At 45.1% G+C, this 13374-nt stretch overlaps 1 protein-coding gene across 20 annotated transcripts; it reads left to right on the top strand.

Moving 5' to 3' along the window:
• The first annotated feature begins 260 nt into the window (after positions 1–260).
• On the top strand, positions 261–5462 carry LOC119343783 (F-box/FBD/LRR-repeat protein At1g13570-like). 20 transcript variants are annotated; one of them, XM_037614626.1, is made up of 7 exons: positions 261–555; positions 872–966; positions 2175–2236; positions 3225–4109; positions 4196–4351; positions 4435–4726; positions 5141–5462. In XM_037614626.1, exons 3-6 carry the CDS (start codon positions 2204–2206, stop codon positions 4699–4701), a joined length of 1341 nt encoding a protein of 446 aa, XP_037470523.1. In that variant the 5' UTR covers positions 261–555; positions 872–966; positions 2175–2203; the 3' UTR covers positions 4702–4726; positions 5141–5462. The 20 variants fall into 20 exon arrangements, with proteins under 20 accessions (XP_037470523.1, XP_037470500.1, XP_037470504.1 ...); XM_037614603.1 differs by adding an exon at positions 699–787 and having other exon boundaries at positions 872–2236; XM_037614607.1 differs by adding an exon at positions 695–787 and having other exon boundaries at positions 872–2236.
• The last annotated feature ends 7912 nt before the right edge of the window (positions 5463–13374 follow it).

Raw genomic sequence — 13374 nt, 5'->3', positions numbered from 1 at the left:
GTGAATAGTTAGAATGAAGCATCAGAAATTGTCTTTTTTACACAAGCCACAAAAAACGTCGTTTTTCACCGAAACCTTGTGAACGCACATAAAATGTCCGGATATACACGCGGGATTTTTGTTTCGAATTTTTCAACTTCTAGGAATTTGGATTTCGACAATGGGTACATATGCACCTAGGAGCCAAAACGTCACTCTCGCAAAACTTAAGATAATACTATCTTATTAACCATTGTATATGCCCATCCCTTTGCGGTAGCGAAGATCCCGAGCAAGCTCCCGGCCCCATCACCGAATATTCTGGCCAAGCCCGGCCGCATCCTCGCCCACGGCGGCAGCGGGCAGCGAGACCCGTCCAAGCTCGCGTCCTCGACCACGGACGGCGGCGACGAAGACCCCTTCCAAATCCGCTTCCCGCACGCGATTCCTGCAGGCCGTTGGGAACTTCAACCCCAACATCCTCGGCTCCCCTCCCTCGATGACGCCAAAGAACGCGTCTCAAGCAGCGCCCGGCGTCTACCCCATTATCAGCTCTTCCCGAAACCTCTCCCCAAGGTACTCTGTCTCTAAGGTTCGTTCCAATCTCACCATTTTATTTGATTGAGATGAGAGAGGGGTCAGGTGGCACGCGGTGGCTGTTCGTGGTTGCGTGCTGCTTATGTACTGTGCAATTTTATTTTTTATTTTTTTGGAGATAGTTGCTGCTCTGTGCTAGAAGGAGGGATGAACAGAGGAGAAACAGGACAGGGCTGGGTGTTGTCTGCACACAGAGATATTGAGATAATTGGTACTATTGTTGTAGAATGTTGTGATGGAAAAAAAAAATCTTCGATCTCTTGCAAATGATGTTGGATTGAATGATTTCTTTCAGTCACAGGAGTCGTCCAATATCGTGCTTCTTATTGGAAAAGAGTCCCTGATTTCGTACATGCCAACAAGAAAGAAGACTAACAGTGGGTTGTTAAGGTGAGGAATTTTTTAGCGTGCATGCTTTGTTCGTCCAGATTGGGTGGTGAGTTTTGGGTATGACAGTGAGGAATGTTTTAGTGTGCATGCTTTGTTCGTCCGGATTGGGTGGTGAGTTTTGTGTATGACAGTGAGGAATGTTTTAGTGTGCATGCTTTGTTCGTCTGGATTTTAGTGGCCACTGTGTCGTCCAGGTTGGGGAGGATGACGGAGTCGGCATGGCTGAAGAGGGTGAAGCAGCTGTTGGGGTTAAGTGTTGCGAGTAATTTTACAGGAGTGAGCTTGCTCAGAAATCTGCGACCGTTGAAACATGAAATACATGCAAAGATGGGGAATAATCAACATGATGCTCTGGTCGAGAGAAGTAGAAATTAATTAAGCTTCAAGAGGCTGAGACGACTCTTGTAGTACTAAGAGGGAAAATTAGTTCTGGAAACACCGATATCTCTGTACTATCTATCTATGTTCAGCAAAGAAATTCATTTTCTTCCTTTCTCATTCCTCTATTTTTTAGCAGACCAAGATGCACAAAAGTGCGGCCTATAATAAACTGAAATAGAAGCAGGTAACTACACTCTAGAGGTATACATGAACAAGAGAAAAGAAGAGAACAATGATCAATGGAGAAATGCACTGCGCTGTTAACTGCTGCCACTATAACACTGAAGTTTTAATTGCAGGACACCCATAAAGAAAGAAAGAAGACTTGTGCTATCAGAAACCAATCGAAAAGGAGAAGGCATAAATGCAGTGGATGGACTTGACATTAAGCTGCTTTGTTAGATATACCAGGACGAAGGTTAAAAATCAGAGGGCCTTAACATCTTGCCATAGTATCTCAAGTCGCACTAGATGAGAATGTTTCATGATGCAAATAACTTGTGTTAGGCATTCTTGTTTTGTGTTCAGTTTTATGCTTTATTCTTCTACTCGCTAGGATATAGTACAATTTTGAATTGTGAGCCTAGCATCTAGAATCGATTTTGACCTCTGAAATTTTGTTTAGCAGGCAGCCCCAGCTGCTTTTAGTGCAAATCACCGAGAGCTAAGGGTATATTTGTCCTTGCATCATTGTAATTTTGATGTTTTGCTCTATTATAATTTAATATTGCTTGTTCCATCTTGACACTATTATGTTGTGCCTATATGTGTTTCTTATGCTGTTACGACGGGGTGACAATGTGCCTAATTTGCTGTGTGACATGCAGCGTGATCGGTGGGGGTTGAAAGTGTGGCGATGCCAATGTCAGAGACTGAACTTGTTAGGTTGGTAAGAATTATTTCATATTTCTCTAGCTTTGAGATTGCGGCTTCACTTCTAGTATCATATCAACTATAAATGCATGTGTTGATCATATAATTAATGCGTAAAGATAACTCACAAAAAAATTAATGCGTAAAGATATCTTACACAATATTAATGTGCAATTAACTTCCTCGCTAATATCACATATACACATTTATTGCATTTAATATTGTATATTTATTAATGTGTATATATAAGAAGTGTGTGGCAAGGAAAAAAATGTGGCTTGTCTGGTTCGACCGGATCCAAGATTTTGGACTCCTCGATTAAAAAAAAGAAAGGTTTTACACTCTTCGGCGGCTCGCAAGCGCCTTCTCGGCATCCACTCGCCGGCCGGCCGCCGCCGTATTTTTCTTGGTCGGGCCGGCGCGGTGTCGTGCCGCGCCGTGCTGCCTCCCCAGGATCGCACCGGTGGCCGTGACAGGAAAAGGCAACCGAAAACCAACAAGAGCGGGGGACAGGAAGATATCGGAGGCAGCTGCCCCAACCCTAGGTGAGGCCCGATCGTCTCTCGCTTTGGCTTCGGTCCGTCTTTAGGTAGGTAAAACAGAAATTGGAACAGTGGCAACTTCAATGGCTCATTCCACCTGGATGTATGAAGTGTTTAACCGAGAATCGTAATATGAATCATTTCACTAGTCTATACCAACAATGGGGTGCAAATTATGTTGCGATGTCCAATTAAAGTGGTGCCAATTAACCTTTTCTGGGTGTTCAGCAGAAATGCTTGCCTGATTACTATGAATTGTCATGTGAGATGTGAAATTTCTCATATGGCGTTACTTCCTTAAAACATTTTTTGTGCATCTTTTCAGTACAATAGAATATCATATCAAGAGGAGGAATGCATCCAATTCCGGACTGTCTCCTCTTGCTCCCCTTTCTAGTGTCCCATTTATAATGTGTGGCATGTTAGAGATTTATAGGTTATCTTGTATCACATTACATGCAGGTACTCGCAGTAAAAGTGTACCAAATGGACCATGGGAGTTCCCCAACGAAGATATGTAAGTCTGTTGTGAATGAAGATATCATCAGCACTCTACCTGAAGCTCTCAGAGACAAAATCCTTTGTTGTCTGCCAATAAAAGAAGCTGTTGGAACATGCCTCTTGTCAAGGACTTGGAGGTACACATGGGCTTCAATGACCGAACTGATGTTCAGGAGAGCTGATTTCGCTTCAGGAAATGACAATGCAGACGATGACCGCAGATTTCTTAAGTTCACTGATATGTTTCTCTTCCTCCACAACGGCCCAATTCTGAAGTTTGGCCTGAATACCATAGCGAATGAAATGGTATCCACTGGAGGACACCTTTACCGTTGGATGCTTATGCTGTCAAGAAATAAGATTAAGGAGATTCAACTTCAGACAAGTATACGTGACAGTTACAAGGTCCCGTCTAGTTTTTTCTCCTGCGATGAACTAGAATATGTGTATCTGCGAGCTTGTGTTTTCACTAGTTTACATTTGCCACCTCCATCTAAAGGCTTCAAACAATTGCATACTCTTCGTCTAGAATATGTCACTGTGGAAGGAAATAGTTTAGGGGATTTAGTAGCGAGTTGCCCGAATTTGGAGAAACTTAATATTCGTGGATTGTACAGCAAATCCAATATAAATATTCGTTCAACAAAGCTCAAGGTGCTAAAAATTGAAGGCTGGTTTACACACCTCAATCTGCATGCTCCTTATCTTACTTCCGTATGGATCGGATTGGAACTGAATTCTGACACAGATGGTGCTTCGACAACCAGATGCAACTTCAATCTTTCTCCATTTATTGCTTCTCTTTCAGATGTTGAGACTATTAGGTTTCATGGACACATCCTTGAGGTAAGAAACTGTGATGGCAAAGTTTTCGCTTAGTGCTTATTATTTCACTGTTTCTTATTAAGTTTGGGGGCCTATTGCCATTTCAGTGCGTAGAACATGAATTTCTGATTCTCAAGCAGCCAAAATTATTCAACCGGCTGACAGAGATAAGCCTGGAGATCAATCTCGGTGATCTCAAGGAAGCAAATTTTGCCTTGTGCTTATTTCAGCATGCCCCCAACCTGCGATTTGTCAAACTAAAGGTACAGAAGATGAAATCTTCGACTTGCTACATATCATAAATTTCCATTGGACCGTTGCTCAATTTACAGTCTGTACTTTGCAGCTCATTTCCAGGAATTCCGTGGTACCAACAGTGCATTTCTGGGAATCAATAGACCGTGATGTCTGTCTCTTCCAGAACGTTGAAGTACTTGGTTTGTTCGACTTTACTGGCTCCTCTGCGGAGCTAAGCTTCTTGAAACTTTTACTTGAAGATGCACCAGTGTTAAGAAAAGTGGGAATAATCGACAAGGGATTGCACAGAAATGTCCTAAAATATCTCCTGAAGCTGAGAAGAGCATCAAGGGATGCAGAAATATTGATTCTTTGAGGCTTGCTTCCCCCACTTGAAGAAGGTGCAGACTATGTTTTTCTATTGAAGGGAAAATATTTATATTTCTTCACCTGTTCAGTTACTTACATTAAAGTAGGTTCAGTTTTCATAAGAATCTGTAGAAGAATTGCAGATGTTCAATTTGGAAATAGCAGTACCACCTTCAGACTTGGCATGTCACTTACATTTCCTCTACCATTTTGGGTCATATCTGAAATTTAGTGCTATGGCTTGATCAGTCAATTTCAGTTTCCTTCGTTGTCTTTGAGATAACATGCAAAGGAGAATTCTGAGCATGAACGTGTTTGTAAAAGATGAACATATTGACTAATTGTTTATCTTACACTCCAGTTCAGTATTATGAATACGGTTTTGGTCTTGGGCAGGTCAACTCCGCCACCCTAATGTTTTATCTCTACTCTGTTTCCATGGATAGGATCAAGTCCAATCTCTGAAGGAACAAGTCAAGGCCATTGGGAGGAACGGTATCAAGCTTGTGTTGGGAACCTCTAACGACTCTACTGCTCTCGTTTGGTGCGATCTTGTAAGGCACAAGCTCTGAAGTTTAGGGTGTACAAGCATAAGTTATCCCCATAATTTTTTTTTTGAACGAGCTTATCCCCATAATTTGATGTTGAAGTTACCCCGTGTTCCTGTGGAAAACAGTGTTGCCTCAGGAGTTGCTTACTTGTTGTGTCAAAGTTCAGAAATAAAATGTTTGGCAGTTCATATTGATCTGCGAAAACGTCTTACATTTAGTACCAGAGGGTGTACTTTACTAGCTCGCGGTCGTTCTGTTTTCAACTGTTTGCGCCATTTGAGAATGCAGAATTTTGCACCTGACGCACCACTATCTCTTTTTTTGACCGCCTTGGGTCGTACTAGAAGTTCTTCAGTCGGGTGTCATCTGTCAAGTTCAGTTTGTTTACATTGGGTCTGCGGTAATGAGCAAAAGGAGGACCATCCTATTTGACCTGACTATTTTTGCACGCCTTATAACGCGTAGTGAATTATAGCGTGCGCTTTGATCTACTCCCTCCGTCCGAAAATAATTGTCATCAAAATGAATGAAAATGGATGTATTTAGAACTAAAATACATCTAGATACATCTATTTCAATGACAAGTATTTCCGGACGGAGGAAGTACATAAGTTCGACTCATTGACTCCAGTTGTTTGTCTTAAGAGTTCAGAAGGTCAGCTTTGCTAATTGTTGCAGTCAACTTTGCTGCCCTTAAAATAAAACTGTTTTCTCAACGATAGGATCGAGTCCAGTCTCCAAAGCAACAAGACGAGACTTGGCAACAGTCAGCAAACCGCGGTTGGAACTTGGATGTCCCCACTTCTATGGTTCAGTGTGATCTCGTAAGGCATGAGCTGTAAACCTTAAGCACTACTGTTTGCTACAGAAGTGCAAAGCATTGACAGAATCAAGTTGATTTCTGTACACACAAAAAAACATTATAGTGCCATATTAGAGTTTTTTTTTTTGAGGAAATAGTACCATATTAGCGTTTTTTGGTTGTTGTGATAATTATTTCAACCTGTAGTACTACTTGTTTGTACAGCAGGAAATGTTCCAAGTGGAATGGGCAAAAAAAATTGCATTTCAAGCTGACCAACGCATGATTGGCAAACACTGTATTAATAGTTGGTAAAGGAAGATAGCTTATGGTTATGAGCAGTTGGTTGAGTAGTTAATTGTCATGATGAGTCGTCTTTTTAGAAGCGGTTAGCGAAATCGTGATAAAATAATTCTGCGGGCGCCGGGTCCTGAGACCAAGTGCGTGAAGAAATGACGTGGGTGTGTAGTAGACATTGTCGGCTGCCAGATTGGAAACTAGTCGTTCCAAATTGGAGACAAGACCGAGTAGGTGTCAATCTGCTTGCCCCAGAAAACAATAGTAGATGTCAATTTTATCCTACAGCAACCAGCTGCCCGTGATAGCTCCAGGAAGTACTATCTTCAGCAGTTCAGCTGTTCAGATTGGCATGCGAAAAAATACTGCAGAAATCACTGTCAAAATTCAAGCAAACACTCTAGGTTGTTTGGAACCTTGGGTCAAGAGATGGGGCGTGGGAGGGAGTGAAGCTCATGAGAAATTCAAACCGCGACGAGATAAACATGGCGCTAAATTCGGTGTACTGCCACCGGGGGAAGAAGCTGCTGGGCATGCGAAGCTGTACTGGGCAAGCACTAGCAGCAGTACGCGTGTTCATGACCCTGCCGCCGTTCAGAGCAGTGGCAGCGTCCTCGTGCCTGAGGTCACCGCGCCGCGGTTTCGCGGGTTTGGCCTGGCCCGCGCGCGGGGGCGGAATCGAAAAGAGAGATCGAAAACCGTATCCCCCGCCGCCCGCGTACGCACGAGGCGCGGCACGACTCGCCCGCCCGGCGTCGCAACAAAATTTCCGCCCTTTCCCGCGTGCTTCGCCTCCGCTTTCCGGGCTCTCACGTGGCTGGGCCTGGCCTCCCTCGCCGTGGTCCACTCGTCGCCTCCCTGGCCCCTGCTGCTTCGTCCTCTTTCTGTACGAGTATACTTATTTTTTGTTTATCCTTTGGGCTACGAGCAGGTGAAACACATGCGCTCCCCCCTCTACACGGTTCTGCTGGTACTACTACGACGCATGTGTCCTGATCTGTGCAAGATTACTAACTGATAATCGGCGTTTGTTACACATGCCGCTCTTCGAGTTGGATTACGACATGATGTCGCCGTATGAGCGTAAGTGTGAGCCTTGTGTGGCACTGGATTTTGGTCTGACTTTGCTTCTAGTTTTATGAAAGCGCTCCACAAGAACATGTTTCAATCTTGAAGAAAAGGAAGAGGGAGATGTTTGGTCCATATTCAAATCTTGGTCATATGAGTTTGGGCGTGCGGTTGCAGGAAGAGAGTTCGTGTGCTGCTTTACTTGACTTCACTGCTGGTTAGCTCACTCTGCCGCGAGCCTAGCAACCCATTTAGAGCCTCTTTGATTCGCGGGATTTTTAAAACATAGGAATAGAAAAAAGATGTTTGGTCTGACTTTCCTTATAGTTTTATATGAAAGCGCTCAACACGAACATGTTTCCATCTTGAAAAAGGAACAAGGAAATGTTTGGTCTATAGTCAAATCTTGGGCGTGCGGTTGCAGCAAGAGATTTGGTGTGCTACTTTACCCGACTTCACTGCTGGTTAGCTCACACTCTGCCGCGAGTCTACCAACCCATTTATCTGTCGCCACAAACGATTTTGCCCTATTTCAAACAAAAAAAAAGATTTTGCCCCGTCTCATTAGCTACAAGGGATTCAGATGTAAAAGAAATTTACTCCTTCCACCACATAATGTAAGACGTTTTTTGACGTTAGCGAAAAATCATGTCTGATTAATTAACGAAAAAAATAGGTACAATCACCCACGTGACGGTCACCACACACAAGCATCACCCGACCTGACACAAACTACATGATACAACACTGAGAAGAGAGCATTCGTTAGGGCAACTTTAAGGAGGACCTCTAAACTTCCCGCAACCGTTCAGACCGCAGAAGTCATTCAACGTCGGATGACACGTGATTGGACAGGATGGAACAGATATCTACCACGCCCGTTCAATGTCGTTCGTCCGTATGCCGTCATTAAGCAAGTTCGTCGGCCGAGAAACCCACTCCAGCACTGTGCATTGACGCACCTAGACGCCTCGCCACACCGGAATCCGCTACATAAAGGCGGCCACGCCCGGCTAACTGCACATCACAATACAAGACCCGCCACATCCTCCTCCCTTGCACTGCATCCGCCATGGCCGCCAGCGGGAAAGCACTGTGGGTCAGTCTGTAGTCGGAGATGAAACATGCGGTGGCTGCTTTTGCCGCCGCTAGGCATAGCCACCGTTCCAAGCGGATTGAGGCCGGCTTGCCGGCAAGCTCGCCCGAGGTCTGCGACGACGAGAACGACACCATGATCGAGACGGACTCCGACGACTCTACCCCGGCTCCCACGCCTCTTGTGCAGGCTGGCTTCACCATGGAGCAGGCGCATGCGCACTTTAACGCCACCATGACGGAGGTGCAGCCTGCGCCGACGCCTTTGTCAGTGTTCCAGCAGACGCAGGAGGAACAACGATACAACTTGTTCTTCCTCGAGCAGCACCGGCTGGCGGAGGGCCAGATCTACGGCGAGCGTGCGAGCGACGAGGCCGTGGCGAACCCAAATTTCGTCATGAAGCAGCGTGCCATCTACGATGTCGTCTGTGCTCAAGTCGCCGCTCGCCTGGAAGCGGCAGCCGCGGAGGTGCAGCTCCAAGCGATCGCAAAGGAGAATATGCCACCTGCGCCTCCTACGCGCCACCGACGAACCATTAGTCGGCTCGGTGAGACGACAACAGCATCGGCGCCACCATTTTGCTTGTGGACCTCACGTCCACCGATGACGGACAAGGCGTGGACTCCTCCGAGGATGAGTAGACCACAGGAGGCGACGGGGGCCTGGTGTCCCATATGGCCTGGTCCGTCTCCCGTTTTCTACTCTTCCTCGCAGAGACCGTACCTTCACTTCATCGGTCTTATAGTCGCTACTCATGGAGACGGTGGAAAGGAGGACGACATGGGCTTGGACGCCGGCCGCTGCCGCCGTAGGATAGGTTTAGGGGTGGGTCTTTTTTTATTCTAAATGTTTGAAATGTAATTAAATATGTCGTGTGTTTATGAAATTCGTCAGCTTTGTATGAAATCCGGACGTGTTTGCATGAATTTCATCCGTTTTGCTGAAAAGGAGTGAAAGTGCTAGTTATCGACTAGAGGGGGGTGAATAGGCGATTTTTATGAAAGTCTTCAAAACACGAGGGCTTTGAAGACAAATATGTAATCAGAACCTATATGATATGCAGCGGAATGTAAACTACACTAGGCAAGCAATAGTCAAGCAAGCAGTCCAGTGAAAGCACGAAGACTAACAATGGCTAGGTAGACAAGATTAGAATGGAAGACAGTACGAAGCCAAACAGTTATATGTCTTCACACAGTGAAGTCAAATGGATCAGGCAGGCAAGCAATGACTTCACGAAGACACACTGAAAAGTAAGGAGTGTAGGGGATAGAACCAGTTGCTTGGTGAAGACAAGGATTTGATAGACCAGTTCCAGTTGTTGTGACAACCGTACGTCTGGTTAGGGAGGCTGAGATTGAACTCAGAAGATTGTGTCTTCACCTTATTCCCCTAGAGTTAAGAACACTTAGTCCTCGCCCTATCACTTAGGTAAGTCTTCAAGGTAGACTTCCAAACCTTCACATACCTCATTCACGGGCAATCCATAATGACTCCTGGATCCTCAGAACGTGATGCCTAACCGGCTGGAGGATGCACAGTCCTCAAGTGTAACAAGTCTTCAGATCACGAGGACAGAAAGACATCAGTGATGTCTAACACTCTTTGGCTCTGGGTGTTTTGGGCGTTGTTCTCGCAAGGATCTCTCTCTCAAAGGCTTCGAAGGTGGGTTGCTCTCAAACGACAAAAGCCGTGCACTAACTCTGAGCAGCCACCAATTTATGGTGTTGGGGGTGGGCTATTTATAGCCAAGTGGCAACCCGACCTGATATGCCCAAAACGACCCTTGGTCACTAAGGAACCGACCCGTGTCTAACGGGAGGATTTCAAACACACGCGGCAGCTTGGCTTGGGCTACAACCAAAGTTGACTCATCCAGCTCTGGATAAGATTTGCTCTCATTGTCTTCGCTCGAAGACATAAGATTTGGTTGAGCATTACTTCAATCAACTGACTTTGTTCACTTGGACCCCACTTAATAGTACGGTGGTTCCTATGACTCAAGAGAGAAGAAAAGGAGCTACGAAAGAAACTATGTCTTCGCACTCCATAGTCTTCAAGTAAATGTCTTCATCGTCATTCTCTTCAACGTGAATGTCTTCACGAACCACCATTGTCTTTAATGTCTTCATACATTTTTAGGGGTCATCTCTGGTAGGTAAACCGAATCAATGAGGGACTACTACCTGTGTTATCCTGCAATTCTCACAAACACATTAGTCCCCCAACCACGTTTGTCGTCAATACTCCAAAACCAACTAGGGGTGGCACTAGATGCACTTACAATCTCCCCCTTTTTGGTGATTGATGACAAATAGGTTGAATTTTTCAACAGGGATAAAAGTATGTGAAAGTTAAAGATCAAAGTCATTGTCTACATAAGTTGCAGAAGGCTCCCCCTAAAGATATGCATATAAGTAGTTTGCTTTTGAATGCAAATGCACATGGCAGGTTTTACTTTGTGGAGATTTTGAATGCAAATGCACATGGCATGTTTTACTTTGTGGAGATCCTCTTCAACTCATGAAGACAATTCATCATGAATTCATAAGAATAGTGAAGATAATGAAATGCATAATGAGAAATGGATGTCTGCAGAATGACTTCATGTGGAATTTATCATCGCATCACAAAGTAGCAGCAAAAGTAGCAGACGTCCATCAAGTTCAAGTGTTACAACTCAAGAACCAAAAAGTTTCAAAACGAGAGTTGTACGAACTTAGCAAAAATAAGGCAACCACCCCATATGGACCCGCTTGAAGACTATCAACCTCATATGCTTCTCCCCCTTTTGTCAGTAAGGACCAAAAAGGTTTGAAGACATAGAGGGTCTACTCGTTCCCAGTTGGAGAAGATGTTGGAGCAGGAGGGTCGATGTTGGCGTTGGGCGGTGCAGACGGGCCTGATGCAGAGTTGTGGTGCAGTGAAGCCATAGCTGATGTCGTCTTCTTCATCGACGACTCTCGCAACAACAGTTGCAGTCAAAGATGAATACTCAGAATCTTCAATGGAAGGTGTTGGACGCCAACTTGCAGATTGCGGTGGTCTGGAGTCAAACTTGAATTTCTCTGTGAAGCCATCTTCGGGAAGATCATCTTTAGAGCGAAGCAGTGTGAGGCTCTTCCAGGACCACCGACAGGCTTCATGCGCAACGAATGAATTCTTGGTGGCTAAGTTGCGTATGCGATTTACATCAACTAGGAGACTCTGCATTTGGTGCTTTAGCCAGTCATGATGCTTATTATGCTGCTGATGAAGGGACACAAGAAGCTCTCGATCGTTGAGGACACAGAAAGCTTCTAAGGCCTTTGAGCAATTGTACTGGCAGTTGCATCAGTGTTGGCACGATGCGGCAGATGCAAGTTTCCAGCAAGAGGATAAGAAGGAACAACAGAATTTGGCACATGAATGCCTTCAATTGGCTGAGTGAAGCTTTGATATTCTGCATCTTGCAAGTGGAGTGGCTTCTTTACTGGCTCAGGGTCGATGGCTTCATAGGACATGTCAACATCAGGCAAGAATAGAACGTGGTTGCGTGCTAAAGGTTGATAGTTAACTGTGGAATGAAGCTTAATCAAGCGCATAACCCAGGGAGCATAGAAGTTCAGACCAAAGAGATCAATGCCAGAAGCTGCAAGTTGTCGGATGAAGAAATCTTACATATTGAATCTGATGCCAGTGATGATATAGAAGACCAATGTCTTCATGGCGCCTTCGAGTTTGGATTCAGAAGAGTTGCCTTTGATAGGCCACAGAGTACGCCTTAGAATATGGTATATTATGTGGGGCAAGTACTCAAGGTCCTGGACAAAGAACTCCTTGGGGTATTTGGCGTCATGGGGTAAAGGCTTCATCATACTTAGCATTTGGCTCATGTTGGGCTATGGCTTCTGAAAGATGCTTTGCAGTTCATCTTTATGAAGCTTACAACCTGGGTCAAACAACTCACCAGGAGTGGGCAGGGAGGTAAGCTCGATGATGTCTTGAGCTTTGGCATTGTGATGTACATCGCCTGTCATCCACTTAAGAATCCAAGTATCCGGATCCCTGTTGTAGCCTCAGATGTGAAGTATGGCATAAAACTACAGCAGAAGCTCTTCGTTCCAATGCTCTTGTCAGTTAAAAATTGCAGCAGTCCAACGTCTCTGAAGCAATCGAGAGCCTCCTCAAGGCATGGCAGCCTAGCAATAGCATCACAGTCCAGACGCTTATGAGGAAAAACCTGGTCCTGGTTATATAAGATGCATGAGTAGTAGCTTCGTTGCTGGTAGCTCCAAAAACTGTCAGAGAAGATCTTGGGCTTCGTGTAGGGGTTCTTGGCACTGTCAAAGAAGGTGTTGTGCGCTCTGAAGCTTTGCACATCAAAGGAGCCTTGGGTAGTGGTAGCAGTGGGAAGCCTTGGCAATCTTGGCTTTGGCTTCTGAGTTTGAGGCCTTTGCTCCACATGATAATCATATTGAGGGCCTGGAGCAGTGGGTGGTACCATAATGGGCCATTTGATAGTCACCAACTCACCACGATTGTAAGCTTGTTCCATAGTGTGTGGCACTGGTGGAGGAACGATTACATTGGAAGTGATTGGCTGCATAATATCTTCAGTTGCAGCATTGACTTCGGGCTCCACATTGTCTTCAGCCATGACAGAGTCATTGACTTTAGTTATGTTGGTGGTGGCAGCCTCATTGGTTTCAACCTCCATGGCTTCAATTACTAGAGGGTCGGGCATAATCACTTCTTCTTCTGGCACGACAGTTTCACTGGCAGGGGGAATCACTTCTTGATTATCTGCTTTGTCCTCATCGACTGATGCAGCCAGATTGTCTTCAACAACTTTAGCTTCAGACTCATGAGTGGTCTCTGAAGAGA

The sequence above is a fragment of the Triticum dicoccoides genome, chromosome 1B (genome assembly GCF_002162155.2).
Source record: "Triticum dicoccoides isolate Atlit2015 ecotype Zavitan chromosome 1B, WEW_v2.0, whole genome shotgun sequence".
NCBI classification, from domain to species: Eukaryota; Viridiplantae; Streptophyta; class Magnoliopsida; order Poales; family Poaceae; genus Triticum; species Triticum dicoccoides.
This window is presented reverse-complemented; position numbering and strand designations above follow the sequence as displayed.

Excerpts from the sequence above, each read along its gene's own strand:
- LOC119343783 (XM_037614623.1), top strand. The coding sequence starts at position 2,204 with ATGCCAATGTCAGAGACTGAACTTGTTAGGTTG. Across the intron at positions 2,237-3,224 it reads AGACTGAACTTGTTAGGTTG|GTACTCGCAGTAAAAGTGTA; the intron begins GTAAGAATTATT and ends CATTACATGCAG. Across the intron at positions 4,352-4,434 it reads TGCGATTTGTCAAACTAAAG|CTCATTTCCAGGAATTCCGT; the intron begins GTACAGAAGATG and ends TGTACTTTGCAG.